The sequence below is a fragment of the Nicotiana attenuata genome, chromosome 9, assembly GCF_001879085.1.
Source record: "Nicotiana attenuata strain UT chromosome 9, NIATTr2, whole genome shotgun sequence".
Taxonomy (NCBI): Eukaryota; Viridiplantae; Streptophyta; class Magnoliopsida; order Solanales; family Solanaceae; genus Nicotiana; species Nicotiana attenuata.
The window spans coordinates 16192598-16220061 of NC_031997.1; the positions used below are offsets into that span (position 1 = coordinate 16192598).

At 41.5% G+C, this 27464-nt stretch overlaps 1 protein-coding gene across 1 annotated transcript; it reads left to right on the forward strand.

Moving 5' to 3' along the window:
• LOC109232547 lies at positions 15920-16630 on the forward strand. The gene has a single exon (XM_019398314.1). The coding sequence runs from the start codon at positions 15920-15922 to the stop codon at positions 16628-16630; it is 711 nt and encodes a 236-aa protein (XP_019253859.1).

The window sequence follows — 27464 nt, forward strand, 5'->3', positions numbered from 1 at the left end:
CAGTCAAGTCCCACCAATATTTGAATAGACAGGTAATTAAACATATTGAATTGCAAATTTTGCTCCTATTTCGATGCTTACTTAACTGAAACGAGAATTGGCACTAAAACTCCATAATCATTCTTATAAAATTCCTATAATACTAGATTTTACTCATATTAACAACGTGTGTATAAACCTGAAATGATCTAATGCTGAAAGTAAGCTAACACAAAGCCTGCAACCTAATTATCAATTACAAGACACATTTTAAACCTTCAACTTCAGATCACACATGAATTACCAAGTTCAGTTCAAATGCCTAAGGGTTAATTACGCATGGAATTATCAAGGCTAACAACGGATCATAGTTTCAACAGTCTAACAATATACACATTAACTCATGAACAAACTTAAAGGTTTAGAAGCAGTCCTAAGCTAATCAACGAATACAATCGGAAATATATATATATATATATATATATATATATATATATATTGTACAGTCCAGTTCAGAAATGTAAAATGAGAACAAAATTATTTTAAAGCTACAACAGAATGCTATTTAAACAATAGTAGAACTATCACAACAATTAGCAACAAATGAAACTGCACTTCACTTCAATTCCTCAGCTGGTAATCTACACGAAGTTTAGAACATGTACCTGGAATTAAGACAAAAGGAAGAGGAAAATAGGATCAGCAGCGGCAGTGAGCAGTCAATAGTGATTAATCAACAGCAACACAGCCAGAAAATCACTCGAAAGCCAAAATTATGTCACTACGACTCAGGAGTGAAGATAAATGGATAGTATCCAGTAAAATGACCCAAAACAACCTTAATTAAGTTCAAACACACTTGAGATTAACCCAGGAAATTTCAGAACAACTTCAGCATTCAAAACCCAAGCTAAAAGATGCTAATCAACTACTACAACTTGAAATTAACCTAGGTATTTCAATAGAACAGTATTTTTGGAGTTTTTTGGAGTTTTGCTAGTTTTTTTTTTGTTTTTTCTGGAAATTTTAGACTTAAAAATGAAGGTTTTTGCTACTGGAATTCAAATTTGAATTTCTTTGAATTTGAAATTCAAATGTGAGATTTCAGCTAGTAAGGGGAGGATTTTGGGAGGGAATTATAAGCTGGAAGGAATTTTGGAATTTCAGAGCTTCTAAACTTGTAATCCAAGGCACTAGACGTGCCTTTTATAGGCATAAAAGGGGGTAGAAGGTTCTGGAAATTTTTACTCATTTTTTCCCTTTTTATTTTCAGAAATTGGAACTTAATCCCTAATTTTATGGCTTGTTACCCAAGTTACTGCATTAAAAATGCAGAAACATACACTTAAGACCCCTTCTAGAAGGATCTAGAGTGTTCTAGCCTTGTTTTCTACCTTTGGAATGCCTATACTACCCTTACTTGAGTTCTACAATTACCAAGTATTAATAAACCAGCCCTTTTTGAGTGCCTAAACTATCCTTGATTGCCTCTAAAATTACTAACCCAACCAAACACCTTTACTTTAGTTGAAATCCAACTATAGTTGACTAAAGAGTGATTTATTCAGCTATATCCAACCAGGTTCAAAACTATGGGACTAAATTACCAAAACTAAATAAAACTACAAACTTAATCCCAAATCATTCTTTATCAAACCATCAATCCAACAAAATCAAAATATTAAACTAAACTATTAAACACAAATTAATACAGAATCATCTCTATTATCAGTCAGGTTAACAACAAAAGACATTAATAACCAACGAAATTTCAGGAATCAAAACTAAAAATCTAAAAAAATGCAGGCAGGAATAATATACTCAATCAACATGGAATAAAATCCTAAAAAAACCAAAATGAGGACAAAATTAATTTCAGATTAATTACTGAAAAATAAAATCAAGATGAAGCAAACTACAAAAATAATACGAGTAAACAGAAAAATAAAGAAGAGATAACAGGAGGTACCTAAAGCGGCATGGAAGGATGGTGAAGAAATACTTGATTTTCAACCGGATTAGACCTTAACCCTTACCAGCCCGCGAAATATTAAGGCCTGGTTCTTCAAAACAAATTCGAACAGTTGAAAAGGATAGGGTTTGATAGATTTGAAGCGTTCCAGGGATTTTTGAACGAAACCAATGAGAGATATGGAACGAGGAGGTGCGGGAGGTGACATGGTGTGAATTTGGGAGCTATTGGATGGATTAGGGTTTTGGCCGGATTTTAGATTTAAAATTCGAGACAATCGGCAATGAATTGAGGGAAAGGGATTTGAGGGTTGGAAAGAGGGGGAGAAGGAGAGTATGTGGTGAAATTTTGGGGTAATTTGGGGCATCGCTGCCGGCAGCGGCGATTTTCGGTCGGCGGCGGACGGCGGAGTAAGGCGGATATACGGTGGAGAAGGTGGTGGGGAGGTGGTGTTACAAGGGGGCCGGCGAGTACGAGGAAGAGACGTCTTGTCTCTAGGGTTTTTGGGATTTTTAAGACACTTTTAAGTAAATGGGAAACAATGGGGGTCGTTGGATGAGGGAAAATCGATGGCCCAGATCAAACGACGCCAAACGGCGTCGTTTCATTTTAATGAGGGAGCAGGCCGGATTTTTTGTGGACTGGGCTTGGAGTTTGGTCCGATTTTGGAAAAATTCATTTGGGCTAGCCTCAAAATTGGCCCAAATTGAATATTTTCTAAGACTATGTTTTTCCCTTTTTGTTCTTTTATTTGTTTTCTTTTCTTTTACTTTTTTTTTCTTATTTTCTGATTTTATTAAATGTAAGATCAAAACTAAAAGACCCAAATCAAAATCTAAAATTATACTAATTAATTTCCAAAATTAACTAATTCCTAATTTAAAAGAAAACTAAACCAAAAATATAAAATGTAGAATTTAAAATTGTAAAAGGACTATTTTTGTTATTTTTTTCTCTTATTTTAGTAATATTAATTGATTAAAAATATAAAATCAAATTCTAAATGCAAACGTACTATTTTTGTACTTTTTTATGAATTATAGCAACTAAAAATGCACACAAAAATGCAAACGAGACACAAAATCATGCAGTTAATTCCTAAAAATTCAAATAACAAAAGAAAAATCCTAATTCTAATGAATTTATAGGAGTAAATTAAGCGTGGCAAAAATCACGTGCTCACAATTTCAAATTACCTAAAATACTACTTACTTAACACATTTTATGTACCATAATATTATGGTCATGGGGTACCTTGTATGGCACTAGTCCATAAATACCGGGTATTATGGCTCATATCGTATTATATCCCAAATTGACAACCTTCAATGAAACTTGTTTTCCCTTTAACCTTCACTGCACTTACTTATGTCTTGTTATAAATAGCATAAATATTTATAACCTCAAGATAATCTCATCCCCAAATCTACGTCGATTATCTGAAGACGAAACTTTAACGTACGAAATCGCGAGATGTAAAAAAAAACCTTTCCCCCCGGGCGCAGCTCTGAAGCCGATCCCCAAGAATTTCCGCATGCCCGAAATTCCTAAGTATAATGGAACGACCAATCCGAACGAGCACGTCACCTCTTACACATGTGCTATCAAAGGGAATGATCTAGAGGATGACGAGATCGAATCTGTCTTGCTAAAGAAATTTGGAGAGACCCTGTCAAAGGGAACTATGATATGGTACCATAATTTACCACCTAATTCTATTGTTTCATTTGCTATGCTTGCAGATTCTGTCGTAAAGGCACACGCCGGTGCCATCTAGGTTGAAACCGGGAAGTCGGACCTTTTCAAGGTAAGGTAGAAGGACAACGAAATGCTGAGAGAATTCGTGTCCCAATTCCAAATGGAATGGATGGACTTGCCACCAATCGCTGATGAATGGGCTGTTCAAGCTTTCGCTGAAGGACTCAATGTTCGAAGCTCAGTGGCTTCACTGCAGTTGAAGCAGAATTTGATAGAATACCCTGCTATTACTTGGGCCGATGTGCATAATCGATATCAATCAAAGATCGGGGTTGAAGACGATCAACTTAGGGCTTCTTCCAGGTCCGTTTATCCTATCAGACCCGTCGATAAAATCAAGAGGGATATTGACCGAGAACCGAGGTTGAACAGAGATCGATATCAACCGTATAATGGAGATCGTAGGAGCAGCGGGTTTGGGCGAAATTCTGCACGAAATGAAAGGAGAAGCGATCGAGGCCAAAGCTCTCGTGGGCTCATGAGTGAGAACGGCTTCGACAGACCTATCGGACCTAAAGAGGCACCACGATTATCAGAGTACAACTTTAATGTTGATGCGATTATCATCGTATCAACTATCGGACACATCAAAGATACCAAATAGCCTTGGCCTTTGCAAACCGATCCAGCCCAAAGGGATCCCAACCAAATATTGCAAATACCATGGCACTCATGGCCACAGAACGGAGAATTGTCGACAATTGAGAGAAGAGATAGCCCGATTATTCAACAATGGACACTTTGGGTGTTTCTGAGCAACCGAGCCAAGAATCATTTGAGAAACAGGGATTCCAATAAACAAAATGAGCAAGACGAACCTCAGCACGTCATTGATATAATCATAAGAGGGGTCGATTTTCCTCAAGGTCCGATGATAAAGCGCACCAAAGTATTAATCACAAGGGAAAAACAGACCCGAGATTACATACCACAAGGAACTTTATCTTTCAATGACGAGGATGCAGAAGGAATCATGCAGCCCCATAACGATGCACTGGTAATTTCTGTACTCATGAATAAAACTCAAGTTAAACGTGTGTTAATTAATCTTTGTAGCTCGACCAATATCATTCGATCGAGGGTCGTAGAACAACTCGGCCTACAGGACCAAATCGTGCCTGCGGCCCGAGTGCTAAACGGATTCAACATGGCTTGCGAAACTACTAAGGGAGAAATAACATTACCGGTGAACATAGCTGGCACCACCCAGGAAACCAAGTTTTATGTGATCGAAGGGGACATGAGATACAATGCCCTGTTCGGGAGGCCATGGATCCACAACATGAGGGTTGTGCCCTCGACCCTTCACCACGTATTAAACTTTCCAACACCAGAAGTGATCAAGACGGTCTAGGGGAGCAACCCGCCGCAAATGAGATGTTTGCCGTCGATGAAGTAATTCGGATATCAACACTCTCATCGACAAAGGAGTCAGGTTCGAAAGCAAAAACAGGAATCAAAATAGCAATCACCGATGAGCAGGGGACTGATGAAGACGATGATAACGGGGTTCCTCGATCCTTTATAGCTCCCGATGATTCCAACGCTACCAAATCAACGGTCGAAGAGCTGGAGCAGGTCGTGCTGATCGAACATCTACCCGATCGAAAGGTATACCTGGGCACGAGATTAACTCCCGAGCTCAGGAAAAAGCTCATTCAATTTCTTATAGCTAACATGGAATGTTTTGCTTGGTCCCATCTCGATATGACAGGGATCCCACCGGAGATCACTACTCACAAGTTGAGCTTGGACCCGAAGTTCCATCCGGTAAAGCAGAAAAGGAGACCCCAGTCCGAGATCAAACATACCTTCATCAAGGACGAGGTAACTAAACTCCTTAAAATAGGGTCCATCTAGGAGGTTAAATACCCGGAATGGTTAGCGAACGTAGTAGTAGTTCCTAAAAATGGGAACAAACTAAGAATGTGTGTGGATTATAAAGATTTAAATAAGGCATGCCCCAAAGACTCTTTCCCTTTGCCTAACATTGATCACATGATTGATGCCACAGTCAGCCACGAGATCCTCAATTTTCTCAATGCCTACTCCGGGTACAACCAAATACGGATGAACCTAGATGATCAAGAAAAAACCTCTTTCATCACTAAGTATGGCACATACTGCTATAACATAATGCCATTTGGATTAAAAAATGTCGGTGCCCCTTACCAACGCCTAGTAAATCGAATGTTCGAAGAACAAATAGGAAAAGCCATGGAAGTTTACATTGACGATATGTTAGTTAAGTCCCTGTGAGCAGAGGACCATTTAAAGCATTTGCAGGAAACCTCAGAAAAGTTTGCGTTCGGAGTCGGATCAGGTAAATTCCTCGAGTTCATGGTGTCCCACCGAGGAATTGAGATCAACTCCAACAAGATCAAAGCTATCGAGGATATTACCTCCAACAAGATCAAAGCTATCGAGGATATTACGGTAGTAGATAATGTCAAGGTCATACAAAGGCTAACCGGGCGCATTCCCGCCCTGGGGCGATTCATCTCGAGGTATTCCGATAAAAGCCATCGGTTTTTCTCGTTACTAAAGAAGAAAAACAACTTCACATGGACCCCGGAATGCCAATGGGCCTTAGAAGAACTTAAGCGATATTTATCGAGCCTGCCATTGCTTCACACGCTGAGGGCAGACGAATGACTATGCTTGTATTTAGCAGTATCGGAAATAGAGGTAAGTGGATTCCTAGTCCGAGAAGAACAAGGTACGCAATTTCCAATTTATTATGTTAGCAAGACCTTAGGTAAGGCCGAAACTAGATATCCTCACCTAGAAAAATTGGCACTCGCTTTGCTAAGTGCCTCTAGAAAACTGAAACCATATTTTCAGTGCCATCCTATATGTGTTGTGACAACCTACCCTTTACGAAATATAATGCACAAACCCGAACTCTCGATACGATTGGCCAAAGGGGCCGTAGAAATCAGCGGGTACGATATGGAATATCAACCCCGAACAGCCATTCAATCTCAAATTTTGGCAGATTTCTTGGCCGAATTTACGCCGGCCCTAATGCCCAAAGTCAAAAGAGAGTTGTTGGTAAACTCGGGAACATCTTCGGGAATCTGGACCCTCTTTACGAACGGTGCCTCGAACGTAAAAGGGTCCGGACTTGGCATCGTGCTAAAGCCACCCACATGTAATATAGTTAGACAATCTATTAGAACTGTAATTGACTAACAACGAGGCCGAATATGAGGCAATGATTACATGTCTCAAACTGGCCAAAGGCTTGGGGGCGGAGGTGATCAAAGCTAAGTGTGACTCCATCCTTGTAGTGAACCAAGTTAACGGAACGTTTGATGTCAGAGAAGAACAAATGTAAAGGTACCTAGACAAGTTACAGGTAACATTGCATTGATTCAAAGAATGGATTTTGCAGCACGTGCCTTGAGATCAAAATAGTGAGTTCGATGCCCTTGCAAACTTAGGTCGAAGACGACAAGCTCAACTCGGGGGCAGTCATACAACTCAGGAGGTCAGTAGTAGAAGAAGGTCATGCCGAAATAAAATCCACAAGCTTAACTTGGAATTGGAGAAATAAATACATAGAGTATTTGAAGACCGGGAAACTTCCCTCAAATCTAAAGGAATCGAGGGCAATGCGCACAAAGGCAGCCCGATTCTGCTTGTTCGAGGACGGAACCTTGTTCAGAAGAATGTCCGATGGCCCACCAGCGATATGTCTGGGACCGGGAAATCATTCAGGCGCCAGATCATTGGTCCAAAAAGGTGATCAGAGCTGGCTACTACTGGATTAACATTGAAAAGAATGCGAAAGAGTTCATACGAAAATGTGACAAGTGCCAATGATATGCTCCGATGATTCACCAACCCGGAGAACCGTTGCATTCGTTCTTTTCACCATGGACATTCATGAAGTGGGGAATGGACATCGTCGGACCTCTTCCATGGGCACTGGGTACGGCTCAATTTATCTTATTTATGATTGACTATTTTTCTAAATGGGTTGAAGCACAGGCATACAAGAAGGTCAAGGGGAAGGAAGTCATCGACTTCTTTTGGGACCACATCATATGACGGTTCGGGATGCCATCCAAAATTGTATGTGACAACGGGAAACAGTTTATCGACAGCAAAGTGACCAAGTTTCTCGAAGATCATAAGGTCAAAAGGATCTTATCGACAACTTATCACCTTAGTGGGACGGACAAGCCGAATCGACCAACAAAACTATAATCCAAAACCTTAAGAAAAGATTGACCGACGCCAAGGGAAAATGGAAGGATATCCTGCTCGAAGTTCTTTGGTCATATCACAGAACTTTGAAGTCCAGTAGCGGGGCTACCCTGTTTTCATTGGTTTATTGTGCCGAAGCTCTAATACTAGTCGAAGTCGGGGAGCCAAGTATCAGATTTTGATATGCAACAAAGAAATCACATGACGAGGCCATAAATACGAGCCTGGAGCTATTGGATGAAAGGCGTGAAGCCGCCCTCGTTCGATTCGCCGCCCAAAAGCAACAGATCCAGAGATATTACAATCCAGGGGCCAATCTTCGATACTTTAATGTCGGGGACTTAGTTTTAAGGAAGGTCACACTAAGCACCCGGAACCCGAACGAAGGGAAATTAGGTCCAAACTGGGAAGGGCCATACCAGATTCTCAAGGTTACAGGGAAAGGATCCTATAAGCTCGGAATGATGAACGGAGAACAACTACCAAGTAATTGGAACGTAACTCACCTAAAGTGATACTGCTAAGGTACGACCCCATTTCATTTTCCTTTAATTTTCGGACTAAAACTTGCAGGTGGTCGACAAAGAGCAGCACGAAGTCTTTAGGTATGAAAGCACGTGTTGCACTTTTTTTTCCTTGAACTGGTTTTGTCCCAAATGGGTTTTTCGGAAAGGTTTTAAACGAGGCAACAATGGATCGTACTAACTTAGAATTAAAGGCTGATCACGAATCGGTGTCGAATACAGTATTAACAGTATCCGAGGTTCCTCTACAGTCAACCTCGAATACTGGGGGGGCATTACCCTCGGATATTGACTTTTTCGAGGAAATTACTTCGTAATAGAAGGGTCTCGATAGGTAGGATTTGTTGTAAGGGCCAAACGGTCAAATGAACCGTGCCCACATAGATTGCTCAATCCCTGACATAAAACATGTACGCATGTATAACTTTTTTGCACTAGAACAAAGGAAGTACTTTCCTTGCAATTATCTTATGTTTTAGAAAAATTTCCTTTTTACATCCCTTAAAGAATTTTGTACTATCTATCTCCTAAGGAAACGAGCTCGAGGGCCGATTATAACCAGAGTTCGGATGATCACTCCCTCACTCAGAGACTGCCGTCCGAATACAAACTCAAACAGATCGAGCTATTAAACATCGGGGGCATAAGACCTCTTAGGCAACCGCCGAATTTTAAAGGCCACGGCCATATTATCTTAGGCAAGTCTGGGTAACTCGGGAAAGCAAGCCCACTGGGCGATGCCCGAACTAAAAGTCTACGGCCATATTTACACGGCTCAGAGATGTTTGAGAATTGTAACAAAAGATAGGCCTTCAAAAAGAAATTTTTCATTACCAGTTCTAAAGGCTACACTCGGCAAATATGAGTTACCTACTTTGGGAGAAATTTCCCGGTAACACCGAACCCCCAAGACGCCTCAAAATAGAATAATGTAAAGGCAGGGATTGTTCGAACTTTCACAACCTAAATTATTTTATGCTAAGGCATTCCGGCCTTTGTGAATAAAAGTAATAAAGCAGAGGAAAAATTTGAAAGACGAAAGGGAAAGAAAGCCTTATATATATTTACCCAATAATCTTCTTACAAGGGACAGAATAGCGTAATACAAAAACCTACCACGGCCGAAACGGCCTCAAAAAGATGCAGCAAAGCAAAAAATGAAAACATATAAAGGCCTAAGTGGCCTGATCTTCATCAGAGGCAACATCTTCATCCTCGGGATCTTCCCCGCTTTCAGACACGCTTAAGCTCTCGGAATCTTCCTCGGGAAAGGCCAGTTTCCGGGCCCTGGCTTCTTCTGCTTTGGCATTGTCGATTTCAGCCAGTATACCGAAGTTATGTGCATGGGCCCCCTCGAGGGCTTCCCTTCGAGCTTTCCACCTTGCATGCTCCATCATACTTTTAGTCTGCGCCTGAATCGCCTCGGCGTCAGCCTTGTATTGAGATGTTTTAGCGTCAGCCTCGGTCTTGGCCACAACCACCTCTGATTTGGCCGCCTCGAGTTCCTTGGCAAAATTCACGTTATCAAAAATAGCCGAGTCCAATTGGGATTGAAGTTCCTCGATTTGCTTGGCCTGTACCGAGATCTTCTCTTTTGCGGCCCGGAGCTGGGTCTCGGCCGACTCAAGTTGTTCTTGGATAGCTTCCTTTTTCGGGGCCAAGATGTCCATATTTTTCTTGAACTCCTCAGCCTCGACTTGTTTCGTATCTACCTGTTCCTTGAGCTGCCCAATCTGTTCAAGCCTCTATTAGATCTGCAGGATCAGATCATTAGCCACTATGTCCATACCTAAAGAATCAAGTCCGAGGTCCTCACTCGAACGAATTGGCCCATCCAGCCTCAGTCCTGATCCTCATCTATACACGAGAATAGGGCTCTGGTAGCCCGGCGAGCGAGTTTGATTAATCCCCATCGATATAATCGGGGACTGTATAGGCGCATAAGATGATCTAGGGTAAAGGCACATCCCTCAATTTTGGTTACGAAAAAACGAAGAAGAATCACTATCCTCCAGAAAGAGGGGTGAATCTGACCGAGGGTCACTTCGTACCTTTTGCAGAAGGTAGTGATGATCGGATCTAAGGGACCCAACGTGAAGGGGTAAGTGTAAACACTTAAAAATCCTCCACGTGGGTAGTGATTGATTCCTCAGGCGAGGGCACCACCACGTGTTTATCGGTCCAGTTACAATCCTCTTTGACCTTGGGGAGGAGATCGTCGGTGATAGTACATATATATCTCGAGACCGGCTCACATCGACGATGCACCGAGGAAGTCTTTTCGATCTTGAAATCAGCACCGATCGGGCATCCTCCTGGAACGAACTCTTCAGAGGGTGGCTCCGCCGCAGTCCCATCACCGGCGGGCCGTGATGAAGATGCTTTTTCTTTCTGTGGAACAATTTTAGAAGTTTTTGCCATTTTATAACAGAGATGAAGAAAAGGAGAAGATTGCAAAAGGTTCTAGAAATCTGGGCACGAATGTCGGAGAGTGAAGAGATTCTTAAAGAACAAGAGTAGAAGAAGCTTTTTTGAACATAAAGTTTGAATGAATGAGGGTTGAGGTATTTATAGTTTTATAATGACGGTTCAAAACTAGTTGTGGCGGACCAACACTTACGCACATTTAATGCCTTGGATACTGGACCGGCGAGACGTTTGAGTGACCTGTTGTCGCTTGCGTCATAATCTATCGGAGCGAGGTTCGGAAATTCATATTGTTTCTCATCATCTTCTCTCCGAAAACGAGGAGACTATATGTATACGGTTGAATCTGGGTTCATCCATTATTTGACCAATCGGGGCTGAAACATAGCAGGTCACAGCTCAAGCTCGGGTTATATCGAACCAAGGCGCAAAGTTAAATCATCGAGCTCGTGAGCTAGAGACCGAGCAAGATCGAGACCGAGCAAGATCGAGGGAAACTTACCAAACCAAATAACGGAAAGCCAAAATATGCGCAATCGGTCGAGGATCACGGCGGAAATCTCGGCACATACCAAGAAGAGGCCGATTAATTAGTAAATCATGAGATTTTTTACCTTGTATAGAATTGTACCAAAAGTAGAACACCCCCACTATATAAAGGAGGGTTCTGATCATTTGTAGGACACATTCAAAAAGAAGCAATATACTGATCTTTTCTAGTTCTTACCATCTTGTGGTCCAGTCCTAATACTAATTGAGGCATTTCCTGGCTCGAGGGTGATCATACCCAGAGGTTAAGGCTGTTCAATTTTGTGGTTTGTATTTATTTCATTGTCGTTAATTTCAATATTAATTCGTGTTCTTAAACTGTATCAAGTTATATCACATATCCTTAAAATCGTGTATAAATTCAATTGTTATCCAATTTTAAGGATAAACAAATAATTTGCTGAGTTTAACTATAGCAGCAAGCTAATTCTTTTTTTTTTCCTTTCCTTTTTCCTGTTTTTATATTCCCTATATATCTTGGAAGGCTATGTTAGCAGGAGGGACTGAATACACAGTTGTAACACTAACTTGGACACTCTCTTTATTACTTAACAACCCGAGTCCATTACTCAAATGGTCACTCAACTATTCGAAATTATTTGGTAAAATTATTTTTCTTTCATTTGTAACAGAAAAGTCACTTAACTATGCCTATAGCACTCAGAAGGTCACTCAAATAGATTTCTTAAACTTTTGATTGCCAAATATCTTTTTGCCATCTAAATTATCAACTTTTGTCTTTTTTTACTTTTGTAATATTATAATTCTTTTCTCTTTTTAATCTACATTATTGACTTACCTATAGAGAAAATAAATTTTATCTAAAAAATAAAAAATTAATATTCTAGCATATTTATATATCAGAATAATAAAATAATTGAGCATAATTTTCAAGAATATATAATGTATATTATAAAAGTACCTTTATTTTAAATAATTATTTTTATATTACGTGCATAGAATATCTATTTTTAAAACTTTTATTTTCTTTCATTTTCAATTGTGAAAATAAATTTTTGAGTTTTTGTTGTTAACATCAAAATTGTTATTATGAACAAATTGTTCTAATTAAATTATTTACTATGCTCAATATGTTATTATTCCAATATTATATATGCTTAAATACTATTTTATTTTCTTATTTTATAAATAATTTTTTTTATTATATAGGGAAGTCCATAATGTAAATAAAATAGTAAAAAAAAAATACATAAGTTGATAATTTAGAAGGCAAAATAGGTATTTGGCAATCAAATGTCTGAGAAATCTAGTTGAGTGAGCTTCTGAGTGCTATAGACATAGTTAAATGACTTTGTTTTTACAAACGAAAGAAAAATAACTTTAATAGATAAGTTTGGATAGTTGAATGACCATTTGAGTAATGGACTCTTCGCAACCCTCATGTAATGAAAAAGGCCAAAAAAGAACTAGGCATATATATTGGAGGAAATACACTAGTTGACGAGTCACATGTAAAGAACTTGGTCTGTCTTCAAGCCATATATGGTTAAAGAGTCGTTACGTTTATATCCACCTGTACGGTTGTACCATTGTCTCCACCCCATGAATCTATAGAAAACTGCATTAATGTTGGTGGCTACAATATTTCAAAAGGTACTCGACTATTTATCAATCTGTGGAGGATTAAACGGGACCCGTCCATTTGGCCGAAACCCGATATATTCAAACCAGAGAGGTTCTTGACGACACATAAGGATATCGATGTTAGGGGAAATCACTTTGAGTTGAAGAAGAATGTGCCCTGGTATTTCCTCAACACTTGTGATGTTGCACTTGACTTTGGCTGATGTATTACATGCGTTTGAAATTAGAAGACCAACTAATGAACCAATTGACATGATTGAGAGCTTTGTTATGTCTAACCTTAAAGCTACCCCACTTGAGGTTCTCGTTGCTCCAAGGCTGTCCCCAAATTTGTATCGGATATGAAGCCATAATTATTATTAACTATAGTCCAAAAATATAATGTATACATTATTTATGTGCAAAACCTCAATCAATGTTTTCTTCATTATTCACAACCTCCCCACCCCAAAAAAAATCCAATTATGTAGAAGATATCATTAGTCGATTCTATACTATTATGGACTTGTCTTTTGTATTTTTATTTTGAAAAAGTTGGCTTGAATCACCTCATGAAAATACATGTGCTAGAAAATGACAATAACTGTGTTTTTTGTCATGAAAACTATCTTGTGAAGTTGCAGTTTATCTAGTAATTTACACAAATCTTTTCTTCTTTCCTTAAGGATCTAAGATAAATCAAACCTTTTCAAAGCTTCGATTTATCTAATTGTTGGTAGCAACTTTAAGTGTCCATCTATGTAATTAAAAAAAATGGAAGACAGAGATATATTGTATGGGGTAAAAATATGTTCGTATTTAATGATCGAAAGAAAAGCGACACGTGGAGCCAAAAAAAAAGATAATCGAACACGAAGGCAATGATCTCGTTTGTCATCGGAGAGAATGATATTAATAAAGGCAAAATAAATGTCTGTCATCCGGTAGCATTTAAGGAAGAACATTCTACACCATTAAGTGCATGATCTGTTACAGAGAATATGGCATTCACTGCCCACCGTTACACATTCATCAATGGCCCTCATTATTGTCATTTAAGATGGGCTTGATCCTAGGACCTTGTCCCTAGGTATGACTATAAAAAGTGAGCTCTACCATCATTGTAGGGGAAGGAATTTTCTGACAAGCATACACTATATTCAATCAAGAGCTTAATAACATTTTACTTTCTTGCTTACTGAAAACTGTCCTTACTGCCTCCGGTACGGGACTAAGATATCTGCTGTTTATTTCAATTTCAAGGCTAAGTCTTACATTTTTGTCTAATTCATCTACTATTGTTGGATCAAATCGATTCACTTGTCTATAAACCACGTATAAATTCAACTATACCGTTTTACGGGTAAATAGTTTGGCGCCCACCGTGGGGCATATACAGTCGTGTAATTGATTGATCCCTGCATCTATTGCTAACTTGTTTGATTATTTGTTCTTAGCAAAAATTATTAAAAATGGCAGATAATGGTGTCAACAACACACACAACGTTGAGGCCCAAGGAGATCAGCCTTAGCATGACGATTCCATTAGTGATACCCGCAACGAGGAGAACGAGGCCACGCCGATCCATGGTGGGCAATATCCACGACACGTTCGAGAGGCAACCCCTGACGATGCTGAAGATGAGCACATCGTGGAAACAGTAAGGATCCTGTGGGAACAACAAAGGGCCGTTGTGGGCCATCTCTCGCGGCAGGATCAGTTCATGACGGAATTAAAGCAGGCACGGGTGGTTGCAACAATGCGAATGGACAAGGTGCAGTTCCTCCCGGTGTTCCCGCAAATTAAAAAATACAGAGGACTGATAACAATACCCCAAGGGGCGAAATCGGCTTTGACAGGACCGGGTGGAACGGTGGCGGATCCGGTAATAACAACAAAAATAATCCATTCAAAACCGTACTCATGCGGTTTATGAGGGAGATAAACACTCGAATAGATCAAATTTCGAGCGCACCACCAGTGTTGAAAGGGCCGGATTCAAAGAAATATACACAATTGTCGTTCAGACCGAGTACGGCACTATAGTTGATCCTGAAGCAGTTCAAAATGCTAGATGTGCCAAAGTATGATAGGACTTCAGATCCTAAGGAGCACATCACTACCTATACTATGGCGGTGAATGGGAACGATTTAGCTCCCCACGAGATTGAGTAAGTTTTGCTAAAGAAATCCGGGGAATCCCTTACAAAGGGAGCCCTGACATGGTATTCGCTCTTGCTCGAGCACTCCGTATACTCTTTCGAGATGCTCGTGGACTCTTTCGTCAAGGCCCATGGCCGATCCAAAAAGTTACAGGCCCAAAAGGCCGACATATTCAGGATTGCACAAGGAGAGTCCGAGTTTCTGCGGGAATTTGTGACCAGATTCCAGAAGGAAAGGATGTTGCTACTAGCCATACTGGACGACTGGGTGGTTGACACATTCACCAAAGGTTTGAATCCGAGAAGTTCCGACGCTTCCAGGAAGTTGAAAGAAAGTTTGCTCGAGTTCCAAGCGACAATATGGGCAGATGTTCACAACCGGTACGAATCAAAGATAAAAATCGAAGATGACCAACTCGGTTTCTTGGCATCAACCAAGGGTCTAGATCGGGAGAAGAATAAAGAGAAGTAAAGAGATAATTTCAACTCAGATCGACGGTCTTCAAGGGGTCGATTTTTACCCTACAGGCGGGCCAAAAGACGCGGCAGAGGTTTTCAGTTGGCGGATAGATTCTCCATTTATAGGAAAGTTGATCGCGATCGGAGCAACAAGCCATTGTAGAACAAGGAGACATCGGTTTCTCGAGATTCTTCCTATCCTAAGATTTCCGAGTACAACTTTAACGTTTGCATAGTGGAGCTGGTGTCAGCTATGAGAAATATAAAACAAGAATGATTTCCAAAGCCAATGAGATTTGATCCTAGCCAAAGGAATCCTAATTTGTGGTGCGAATACCATGGGACAAATGGTCACCGAACTGGAGACTGCCGGCATCTGCACGAAGAGGTGGAGACATTACAAAAAAATGGCCATCTCAGGGAATTATTAAGTGACCGGGCTAAAAATAACTACGACTGCAATTGTGATAATGCAGAACCTTCGAAAGCAAGAGAAGATCCCCTGCGCCTGATGATCAACATGATTTTCGGCGGGAATGAGATTAAGAGGGTTACGTTCTTGGCAGCAAAAAAGATGAAGGTGTCGGTGACCCAAAGCAAGAGACTCCGGGAAGTCGCCGAAGACGACATTACTTTCACGGAGGAATACACAGATAGATTGCTGCCACCACACAATGGTGCGTTGGTAATTTCTTTGAATGTCTTAGATTTTAAAATTAAACGTGTTTTAGTGGATCTAGTAAGTTCGGCCAACATCATACAATGGAGGGTGTTGGAACAAGCCAAGCTCACTGGAAGCATCATTCCGCCCACAAAACCCCTAGCAAGTGTGACAACCCGAGGAGAGATCATGCTGCCCACGAATGCTGAGGGGGTGATGAAGATGACCCTTTCTCAGGTGGTGGACGGTGATATGGGTTACAATATCATTCTGAGGATACCGTGGTTACACGAGATGAAAGTTGTGCCATTAACATATCATCAGTTGCTCAAATTATAACTCCCGAGGGAGTTAAGCAAATAAGAGGTGACCATCCAGCGGCAAGGGAGATGAATGCGATATTAGTTTCCAGTAGCAAAGGGAAGGAGCATGCGGCATAGCAATTACAGGAACCGATGCGTGCTCCCGAGCCGAGTGAAGTTAATCAGGGACAAGAGTCGTCTGAATCCTATCAGGTGCCAAGGTATTTCCAATTACCAGAGGAGACGGATTCAACAAAGGCCACATCGAAAGAACTAGATCAAGTCGCATTGTTTGAAAAATTCCTGGAGAGGAAGTTCCACTTGGGGACAAGACTGCACCCCGAACTCAGGTATGAATTTATTCAATTTCTTAAAATTTAATGTCGATTTTTTTTGCATGGTCGCATGCGGATATGACAGGTATCCCGCCGGAAGTGGCTTTGGACAAGCTAAGCCTGGACCCCAATATCCCTTCAATAAGTTAGAAAAAGCGTCCTATTGCCGAGGTCAGGAATAAATTTGTCAAGGAAGAGGTAACTCGCTTGCTTGATATTGGTTCAATCCACGAGGTAAAATATCCTGACTGGTTAGCTAACATAGTAGTAGTTCTAAAGAAGAATAATAAATTTTGCATGTGCATAGATTACAAGGACTTAAATAAGACGTGCCCAAAAGACTCGTTCCCATTACCAAATATTGATCAAATGACTGATGCAATGGCTGGGCACGAGTTAATGAGTTTGCTCGATGCTTACTCCGGGTACAACCAAATCAAAATGAACCCGGAAGATCAGGAAAAAAACTTCATTTATCACGAACTTCGGCACATATTGTTATAATGTGATGCCCTTCGGGCTAAAGAACTCCGGAGCCACTTATCAATAGCTCGTGGACAAAATGTTTGAAAAGAAAATTGGGAAAACCAGGGAAGTTTACATAGATGATATGCTTGTTAAGTCTTTGAACGCAGGTGATCATCTTAAACACTTGCAAGAAACTATTGACATCTCAAGGAAACATAACATGAAGCTTAACCCCGAGAAGTGTGTGTTCGAGGTCAGCTCTGGTAAGTTCCTAGGTTTCTTGGTGTCACAAACGGGGATCGAGTTTAAACCCAATAAAATCAAAGCCATTGAAGACATTCCGGACTAGCTGTCGAGCGTAAAAGAGGTTCAAAGGCTAATAGGGAGACTGGCCGCATTGAGTAGATTCATTTCCCGGTCTTCAGAGAAATGCCATCATTTCTTCTCGTTTCTCAAAAAGAAGAATAACTTCGAACGGACCACGAAATGCCAGCAGCCTCTGAGGGATTTGAAAAGTATTTGTCGAGTATCAAAATCGGAGGAAGGCGAACAACTGTTGATCTACTTAGCAGTCTCGGAGGTAGTGGTAAGTGCTGTTTTAGTCCGTGAGGATGAAGGTACGCAATCTCCTATTTATTACGTTAGTAAAATTTTGACGGCAGCAGAAACTCGCTACCCACATCTGAAAAAACTGGCCCTAGCTCTTGTAGTCGTCGCTCGAAAGCTTAGGCCTTATTTCTAATGTCACCTGATAGTTGTGGTGACCGTTTTTCCCCTGCAGAACATTCTTCATAAACCCGAACTTCCGGGTAGGCTGGCCAAGTGCTCCGTCGAAATAAGCAAATTTGACATAGAATACAAGCCTAGGACTGCGATTAAATCACAAGTCTTGGCCGACTTCGTGGCCGATTTTAGTCCGGGATTGTTACCTTTGGATACCAAAGAAGTAGTGATGGTGTCGGAATCGACATCAGGGGTTTGGGCCCTATTCATGGATGAAGCTTCTAATGTGAAAGGGTCCAAGCTCGGCATAGTATTAACCATGCCTTTAGGAGAAACACTAAGGCAGGCCATAAGAACTGTTCCTCTAACTAACAATGAAGCGGAGTATGAAGCTTTGATTGCAGGACGCGAATTGGCCGGGGATTGGACTCCGAGGTCATAGAAATCAAATGCGACTCCTAGTTGGTGGTGAATCAGGTTTATGGGATCTTCGAAGCCAAAGCGGAATGCATGCAACAGTACATAATGAAGGTTTATGCTCTGCTCGATCGATTTCGGGAGTGGTCAATTACGCATATCATGAGGGAAGAGAATGCAGAAGCAGATGCACTAGCTAACATTGGCTCGTCTATAAAAATGAAAGGACCGGACTCCGAAACGATCGTACAGCTTATGCGCTCAGTACTGGACATAGATAGCTATTACGAGGTAAACGCGACTAATTTGGTCTGGGACTGGAGAAATGAGATTATTGATTATCTCAAGCACTGGAAGTTGCTTGAAGATCCTAAGGAATCTCAGGCACTACGCACTAAAGTAGCTCGATACAACTTCAAGGGCGGTCAATTGTACAGAAGATATTTCCAAGGCCCGTTGCCTTGGTGTTTGGGAGCCTCTGAAGCTAATTATGTTATGCGAGAAGTCCATGAAGGAATCTGCGGGAATCACTCAAGCGCAGATTCCTTAGTATTAAAACTAATTAGGGCAGGATAATATTGGCTCCGGATGGAACAAAATGCCAAGGCTTATGTTAAAAAATGTTATAAATTTCAGCATTACGCACCATTGGTTCATCAACCGGCAGAGCCATTGCACTCAGTTTTGTCACCATGGTCGTTCATGAAGTGGGGAATGGATATCGTCGGACCACTTCCACCGGCTCCCAGTAAGGTAAGATTTCTTTTGATTTTAACTAACTATTTTTCTAAGTGGGTTGCAGCGGGTCCTTATCAAAAGATCGGCAAACGTGAGGTGGTAGATTTCTTGTGGGAGAACATAATTTGCAAATTTGGGATACTAAAAGAGATAGTCTGCGACAACGGGCTGCAATTTATAGGTGCAAATGTCACAAAGTTCCTTGAAAACTTCAAAATCAAAAGGATCACATTATCACCCTATCATCCGAGCTCAAACGGTCAAGCATGATCGTGATAAAGGTAAATGGCCCGAAGAGCTACCAGGTGTACTGTAGGCGTACCGAACAACGGTCAAATCAAGTATAGGAGAGACTCCTTTCTCTCTTGTGATGGAGCGGAAGCCCTGATCCCGGTGGAAGTAGGGAGCCTACCCTGAGATATTTCCGGGCAAATGAAGAAGCAAACAATAAAGCAATGTTAGTCAATCTGGAGCTACTCGATGAACGCAGGGACTTGGCCCACATAAGGATGGCAGCCCAAAAGCAGAGAATGGAGATAAATTACAATAGAAGAGCCAACCTCCGTTATTTCAAAGAATGAGACTTATTTTAAGAAAAGTAACTCAGAACACTCGGGAGCTTAATGTGGGGAAGCTAGGTCCAACATGGAAGGCCTCTACTGGGTTTCAACTGTCACCGGGAAAAGATCGTACAAGTTAGAAATCAAGATGGAGAAAAGTTTCCAAGCAACTCGAACGTGGCACACCTCAAGATATATTATTGTTGATAAACATTTTCTGTACTAAAAGTATGTGCTGCACTCTTTTTCCCTTCGTCCAGTTTTTTTCCCAATTGGATTTTTCTGTCAAGGTTTTTAACAAGGCAGCAACGGAAAGCATACTACGGAGGAAGCTTTAGAAATAATACCTTTAAATGAGAAGGCACACAATCAAAGAACCACTACGAAGTGGCTAGATAATCTTTTGCTCGATAGCAAAGTACCTACCGAGATGTTAAATTTGCTGTCGAATAGAGATTACCGGACTGTTCACAAGTGCAAGCTACTAGGGGATTGTTAGATAATCTTTGGCTCGATAGCATAAATTTCTAAGGGGGAGTGAAGTTTGTTATCGAACTGAAGATTATCTAGCAATTCACTAGTGGAATCCTCGAAGGTGTAAAACTTCCAGTGTTCAAATTCGAGTTCTTCGCATTCGAACACTATGGGGAATCATATGAGGATATGGTAACAACGACTGCCACTTCGATCGGAATACGAAAACCAAAAAATATAGTTGTATCATCGAGATCGGGGACTACGCCTCCAGCCCGGTAGAAACAAGTTGTATAAGTTAGCCACAAGAAATGACAATTTCTTTTTAGCACAACGAATGCTTATGTACTTTTGAAAATGGAAGGAATAAAGAAAATCCTTTTATTTCTATCTTCTTTCTTGTCTGAATGATGAATTGATTTTATCATTTGAAAGTTAAACAAAAACTTCAAATGCTAGTGTCGTAATGAACAGGAGATGTCCTCTTCAAGAGCACCATAAACATAAGAGGGCCCTCTTTTATGAGAACACTCACGTTAAAGGGTTGATTTCGAAAGAACTTATGCCCGAAATTAAATGCTTTCGGGGGAAAATACACCCGAAACCTTGCACAATTAGATGCAAATACTTAAAACAAAAAAAAGACGCAAAGAGCAAATTTGCGCAAATACTTAAACAAAAGTACGCAGAAAGAAAAGCTTATACCACACTTGAACAAAAAAGTGTTTTTATTCACAATAAGTGTGCCGAATGGCACAAATACAAAGATATGAGAAAGAAAAGAAAACAAAAACTAAGCTACTGCATCTCCAGAACCTGGAGGAAGAGAAACATCTACGCCCCTAGAGGAAGTGGGAGGATCCACCGCTGGCTCAACATCTTGGCCCTTATCATTTGGGCCTTCAACATCATCACCTTCCGGTTCCTCTTCAGTTTCCAAGAACTCAGAATCGAAACCAGAAGAATCAGTAGCATCAGGCTGGGCAGGGAGCCCCTTTTTTGCAGCTAACTCCAGCTCATGGGCCTTAGCGATTTCGGCATCAAAGTCAATGACACCCGTTTTGTCCTCTCTTAAGGTTTTCCTCCTCATGTTGTACATAGCATATGTTTTTCTCAACAATGAGGGAAGCCGCTCGGCGTTCAAGTTCCTCTTTAAGTTGGTCAACCTCAGTAGAAAGGTTATCCCGCGCAGATCTAACTGACCGGAAGCTGACATCAAGGTCACGGACATTAGAGCTGAAAATTCTATTGTGCCTAGTAGTCCTCTTATGCTTGTCCCCCAATTGGGCATACTTCTCCTCGGTAGTAGTAACTTCTTCGACCTTGGAGTTTAAGGCCGCCTGCAAATTATTAAATCTTTTTGCGGAGGCGGCCTCGCAATCGGATGCAGCAAGAACGACATTATGGACTTCAACACATTTGGCCCTAGCCTCTTCAAATTGGGCCCTCAACAGGGCGGCCTCTTGGCTAAGGGTCACTACTTCTTGCTCGCTTTGCTGCAACCGAGCTTCCAACTCAATGGCCTCAGCAGCTCGAGCTTCCAGTTCTGAGAGGCGAATAACAATTTGGTCTCGCTCGGCCAAAAGTTTATCCCGCTCGGAGGTAGGTTCCTCATTATCACGAATCAGCCTTTGAAGGCCCTCGGAAGCAAGGAAGTTGGCCTACAAAACAAGAATGCAAAACCAAAACCTTGTCATAATACAAACAGAAGAAACAACAAAAAACCCAAAAATTATACCGCTGCTGCGTTGTGCATGGCATTGTTCAAGAAGCACTCTCCCGAGAGATCTTGTATCTTTTCCCTATCTTTTCCTGAAGATAAAGGCTTCAGATAGTTTGGAAATTCCACCGGTCGGGACAGCAGATGACACCCAGTAGAAGCTGAGAGAGTAATGTTCCTCCTCCTTTGAGGATCTTCTGAGAGGGAAGCATAACTTTGCCCCAGGTTTCCACGAACTAGGGACTGGGGAAGAGGGACATCACCCTCTCGAGGAACTGCAGTCGGCGGAGATGATGTAGCAATTGCTGGTGGCTGTAACGACCTGACCGGTTGTTTTGAGTACTAGCGCTCCGTTCAGCAGTCGGAGGCCATGAACAACTTCATTTCAGGTATTACGACTTGTACGCATGGACGGAATTTAATTTCGGGAAGTTCGGAGTTGATTTGGGAAGAGAATTCTCATTTCGGAAGCTTAAAGATGAAGGAATGAACTAGGATTGGAATTTTGAGTAAACGACCTCGGAATCGGGATCTGAAGGTTCCAGCAGGTTCGTATGATGATTTTGGACTTGGGCGTGTGCTCGGATTGGGTTTTGGATAACCCGGGAGCGTTTTGGCGCCTATTGTGGAAGTTAGTATTTTAGAAGGAATCTCATAAGTTTGGTTTGAAGTGCATTTCGATTTTATCTATGTCCGTATGGAATTCCGAGATTGGGAGTAGCTCCGTATGGTGATTCTGGAGTTGGGAGCGCGATCGGAAGTGAATTCGGAGGTCCGTAGGTCATTTTGAAGCCATTTGGCTAAAGATAGAAATTTAAAGGTTTTTGGGAAGTTTGACCGGAGGTTGACTTTTTGATATCGGGGTCGGAATCCAATTCCGAAAGTTGGAGTAGGTCCGTAATGTCAAATATGATTTGCGTGCAAAATTTGAGGTTAATCGGACGTGATTTGATAGGTTTAAACATCGGAAATATAAGTTTGAAGTTTTAAAGTTCATAAAGCTTGAATTGGGGTGTAATTCATGAATTTACCGTTGTTTGATATGATTTGAAGCCTCGAGCAAGTCCGTAATGTGTTTTGGGATTGGTTGGTATGTTTGGTTGGGGTCCCGGGGGCCTCGAGTGAATTCCGGGTGGTTAACGGATCAAATTTGGAAGTTGAAGAACAGCTGAAGGGATCTGGTACCTGGTATTTCCGCTTCTGCGGAAATGGGACCGCAGAAGCGGCCACACAGAAGCGGAGAAGAAGCCGCAGAAGCGGATGAGGGCGAGGGCAGCCAGGACCGCAGAAGCGGCCCTTAATCCGCTGATGTGGAGCCGCAGAAGCGGTTGGCTAACCGCAGAAGCGGAAGGTCTCGGGTGGATGGGAGCCGCAGAAGCGGCAAGCGGTCCGCAGAAGCGGAACCGCTGAAGCGGGCCAGGGTCCCGCTGAAGCGAAAATGCTGGGCAGTAGGCTTGTTTTAAAATCGTGATTGGGGGTTCATTTCTCTCATTTTTCATGACTTTGGCGATTTTGGGAGGATTCAAGAGAGGATTTTGTCGTCAATGATTAAGGTAAGTTATCCCTATCACTTTTGAGTTAAATATATCAATTATACATGGATTTAGGTATGAAAATTAGTATAAAAATTGGGGTTTTGGTGGAAAACCTAGAAAATTATAATCTTGGATTTTAGCCACGATTTTGAGTATGGAATTAAGAGAAAATCATATATTTGAGTTCCTAAGGTCATGGGTAACCTTTATCTTCGAGAAATTTTGGATTTCGGGCACGTGGGCCCGAGGGCATTTTGGTCATTTCACTAAGCGGAGTTGGGAATTTGTATAATCTGAATTGTTAACAAGTATTTGAGCATGCTCTCATTAGTTTGTCGTTAATTGGCTAGTTTTGGTGCATTGTGCGTTGGTTCAAGCCTTCGGAAGAATGTAGAATGCCGGTTATGAGTCTTCGGAGCGAGGTGAGTCTCCTTTCTAAGCTTGTGAGGGGGAAACTACCCCATAGGTGAGTTAGATTGATTATGTGCTCCTATTTGTGGGGGCTACGTACGCACGAGGTGACGAGAGTCCGTGCGTAGCTACTATTATGCTATTGTCCGGGTAGTCTAGGACCCAGAAAGCATGTTATACTTGGATTACTGTGAACCCACTGATAGTTTGAATTGTTTAAATCACCTTGAATTGGTAAAGGGATTTAAAAAGAGATTTAGTATTAATTTTCCCTGAAATGTTAAAAAGAGAAATTTGTCTATTTGGGTGATTATCCTCGATAAACTCTTAATTTCCTACTTGAGCATGTATTTTATGTGTGCTTGCGTCGCATGGATGATTCGCGAGCAGGATATGTGTTTATTTATGTAACGGGCCGAACGCCTCGGTGAGAATATATGCATCTATGGTTCGTGCCGCTCGACCCTCGGCAGTACACAGTTTACATTTCCTGTTGGAGCGGGCCGTCGCCTCGGTGTGATTTGCGCATGTTTATCTGACTTGAACTCGTAAATGTGGAATTGGCCCTACGTGGCTTGATATAAACTGATAAGATAATAAAGAATAGACTTTGGAAGCCCTTGATTTTATTGTTGAAGGTGTTTACCTGCCTTCTGGCTTCACAATTAGAACTTCTATATAAGTCCATGATTATTCTCGCACTTACAGAATATTATTTATTGACCTCTAGTAAGTGTCGAAGTTGGCCATCTCGTCTCTACCCCTTCGGGATTAGGCGAGATACTCACTGAGTACACGTATATTACGTACTCATACTACACTTCTATGCATTTTTGTTGCACAGGTATATATATACTTCTAGCGGTCTACTAGGCGTAGCAGCATGGATAATTCTGGGACTAGGTGAGCTGCAATTTGCGAGGCGACCCGCAGCTAGTGTAGTTCCTTTCTGCACTTTTATTATTTATTTCCTGTCCACTGTATTCCGGACAGATGTTGTATTTTATTTTACTTATCAGTGGTCGCTCATGCACTTGTGACACCGGGTTTCTGGGATGGTTTCCAACAGATTTGTACTAATTATTATTATTTAAATTTGAAATTCAAGTAGTGAACTTTTACTTATGAAAAAAAAACCTTAGATTTCAAAAGTATTAAAAGGGGAATTTAGTGAAAATTTAGTTGGCTGGCCTGACAGAGGTGTCCGGCGCCACCACGACCCTTAGTGGATTTTGGGTCGTGACAGTGGCAGAAACGGAGTTGGTGAAGAAGGAGATAAAGCTGATGGCGTTGAACGATAAGAAGTGGCTGCGGCAAGCGCAGTGATGGTTGTTGGTTGCTCCTCAACTGAAGACTTCATGGACCCGGTACTCAGCCCCACGGTACCGGGCACAGCGACTGGGATTCGAAAACGGGAATTGGCATTTTCCACCATATCATACTCCCCTCCAGAGTGCTGAGGAATCGTCCTCGATTGGTGTAACTAACTCAACAGATTGAGCATTCTATTGAGCTGAGGAAGGTTGTCGTCTTTTATGTAGAGAAGCCCCCTCCTCGCTGGCTTCTCCTTTGTAGTCGATCACCATGGTGTCTATGACCAGCTCGGGCGCGGGACTCATCACCATAACTTCCGGAGATGACTAGGTGCGGCACTCTTTGCATTCTTGTTTTTTCCATGGCCGCGAAGGAACGTTCTTTTTTTGGTTGCTTGTTCTCTGGCTGGGGACTCCAAGAAAAAGCACTTGCACCAGAAGCAGGCCCGGAGATGCCTGTTCGTGTAAGAGCCTCCTGCGACAGCCTCGCCACGTTAGCAGGATTAGCCAAAACGTCCTCCTCGGGGACGATAACTGAGCCCTGGGGTAAACCTGAATTCAACAGGAGAGAAAGGTTAATCAACTTCCTTATATGAAAAGTAAAAACAAGATGAGTTCAATTTACCATTATTTTTGGCCTTCCACCAGTATTTAAGGGCCACTTCTTTCCACGTGTAGGTCTCGGGCGTAGTAACGTCCAAAATTTTTTGGACCCACTAGTCCAAGCCTTCAACCCTAGGTTGTATCCACCGAGTTACTGAAATAAGCAAAAGAAGAAAGGCCAATAACGATATGGGATGATCTTTAATGGAAGAGAAGAGAAATGGTGAACTTACGAGTACGGCTCCATAATTCCTGAAATGATGAAGCCGTGGACGGAATGATTTCACTGGTGGTAACTGCAACGAACCATTTCATCCACCAACGGTCGGTATCATCATCCATGCTGGATAGCAGAGCATGATGGCCACGCTTGCTGAAATTTATCATTTCCTTGCAGAAAATCTTGGGGAAATAAAGATTCATTAATCGAGCTAGGGTTAGCTCATCTCTCGTCTCCTGGCACAGGCACCGAAGACAAGCGACTATCCTCCATACAGAAGGACTTATTTGTGCCAGGCATACCTGGTAACGGATGCAGAACTCCACGATGACGGAGTCAAGCTCTCCACTCAAAGAGAACGGCCCCAAAGTGAAGAGGTATGCATAAAAATACGTAAAACCCTTCTTGGGTAAGGTTATCCACTCCGCCAAATCAGGACAGATAATATTTAAATCTTGGCAATGGAAATCTTCCTTCACAGCAAGAATACTATAGGACGGATGGAAGAAAGATACACGCTACTGGCCCATGTACGAGGGTGAGCGGAAGGATACTTTTCTTCAAAGGCCTTAGTTATGACAAGACTCTTTGAGATGATGGTTCTCACCGTAGGAGGAGCAACATCATCAGCTTTACCTTTGTTCTTTATAGAACTAGGGGATTTAGAAGAAGAAGCCATTTTTATCAGAAAGGAAGGGAAAGTTTCTCTGAAGGAAAAAGCAAAAGAAAGGATGAAGACAAAGTGCGAGTTGAGTAAAGAGAGTTTGTAGAATTAGGAAGTGTAAATGAAGAAGTTTGATGCTAAAATCGTGGCCATAATTACGTCGATAACCGGCAAAAGTGATGCTAATTTGTGGGATGACGTGTGTTCGGGGCATTAAATGCGGAGAGACGTGCGTCTAATCAACCATCAGAAACTTTTTAGATGAGGTTAGAGAATTTCCCACCAAGAAAGGTATCTCTACCAACTTCCCGGTGACACAAAGTTATGTCACCGAAAAGCAGGAGGACTATCTGTATGGGGTAAAATATGTTCGTATTTAATGATCGCACGAGAAAGCGACACGCGAAGCCGAAGACAAAAGACAATCGAACCTGAAGGCAATGATCTTGTTTGTCATCGGGGTGAATGATATTCTTAAAGACAAAATAAATGTATGTCATCCGGTAGTATTCAACGAAGAATATTCTACAGCATTAAGTGCACGATCCCTTACAGAGAATATGACATTCACTGCACACCGTTACACATTCTCCAATGGCCCTTATAATTGTCATTTAAGAGGGGCTTGATCCTATGACCTTGTTCCCCAGGTATAACTTAAATAGTGAGCTCTACCTTCATTGTGGGTGT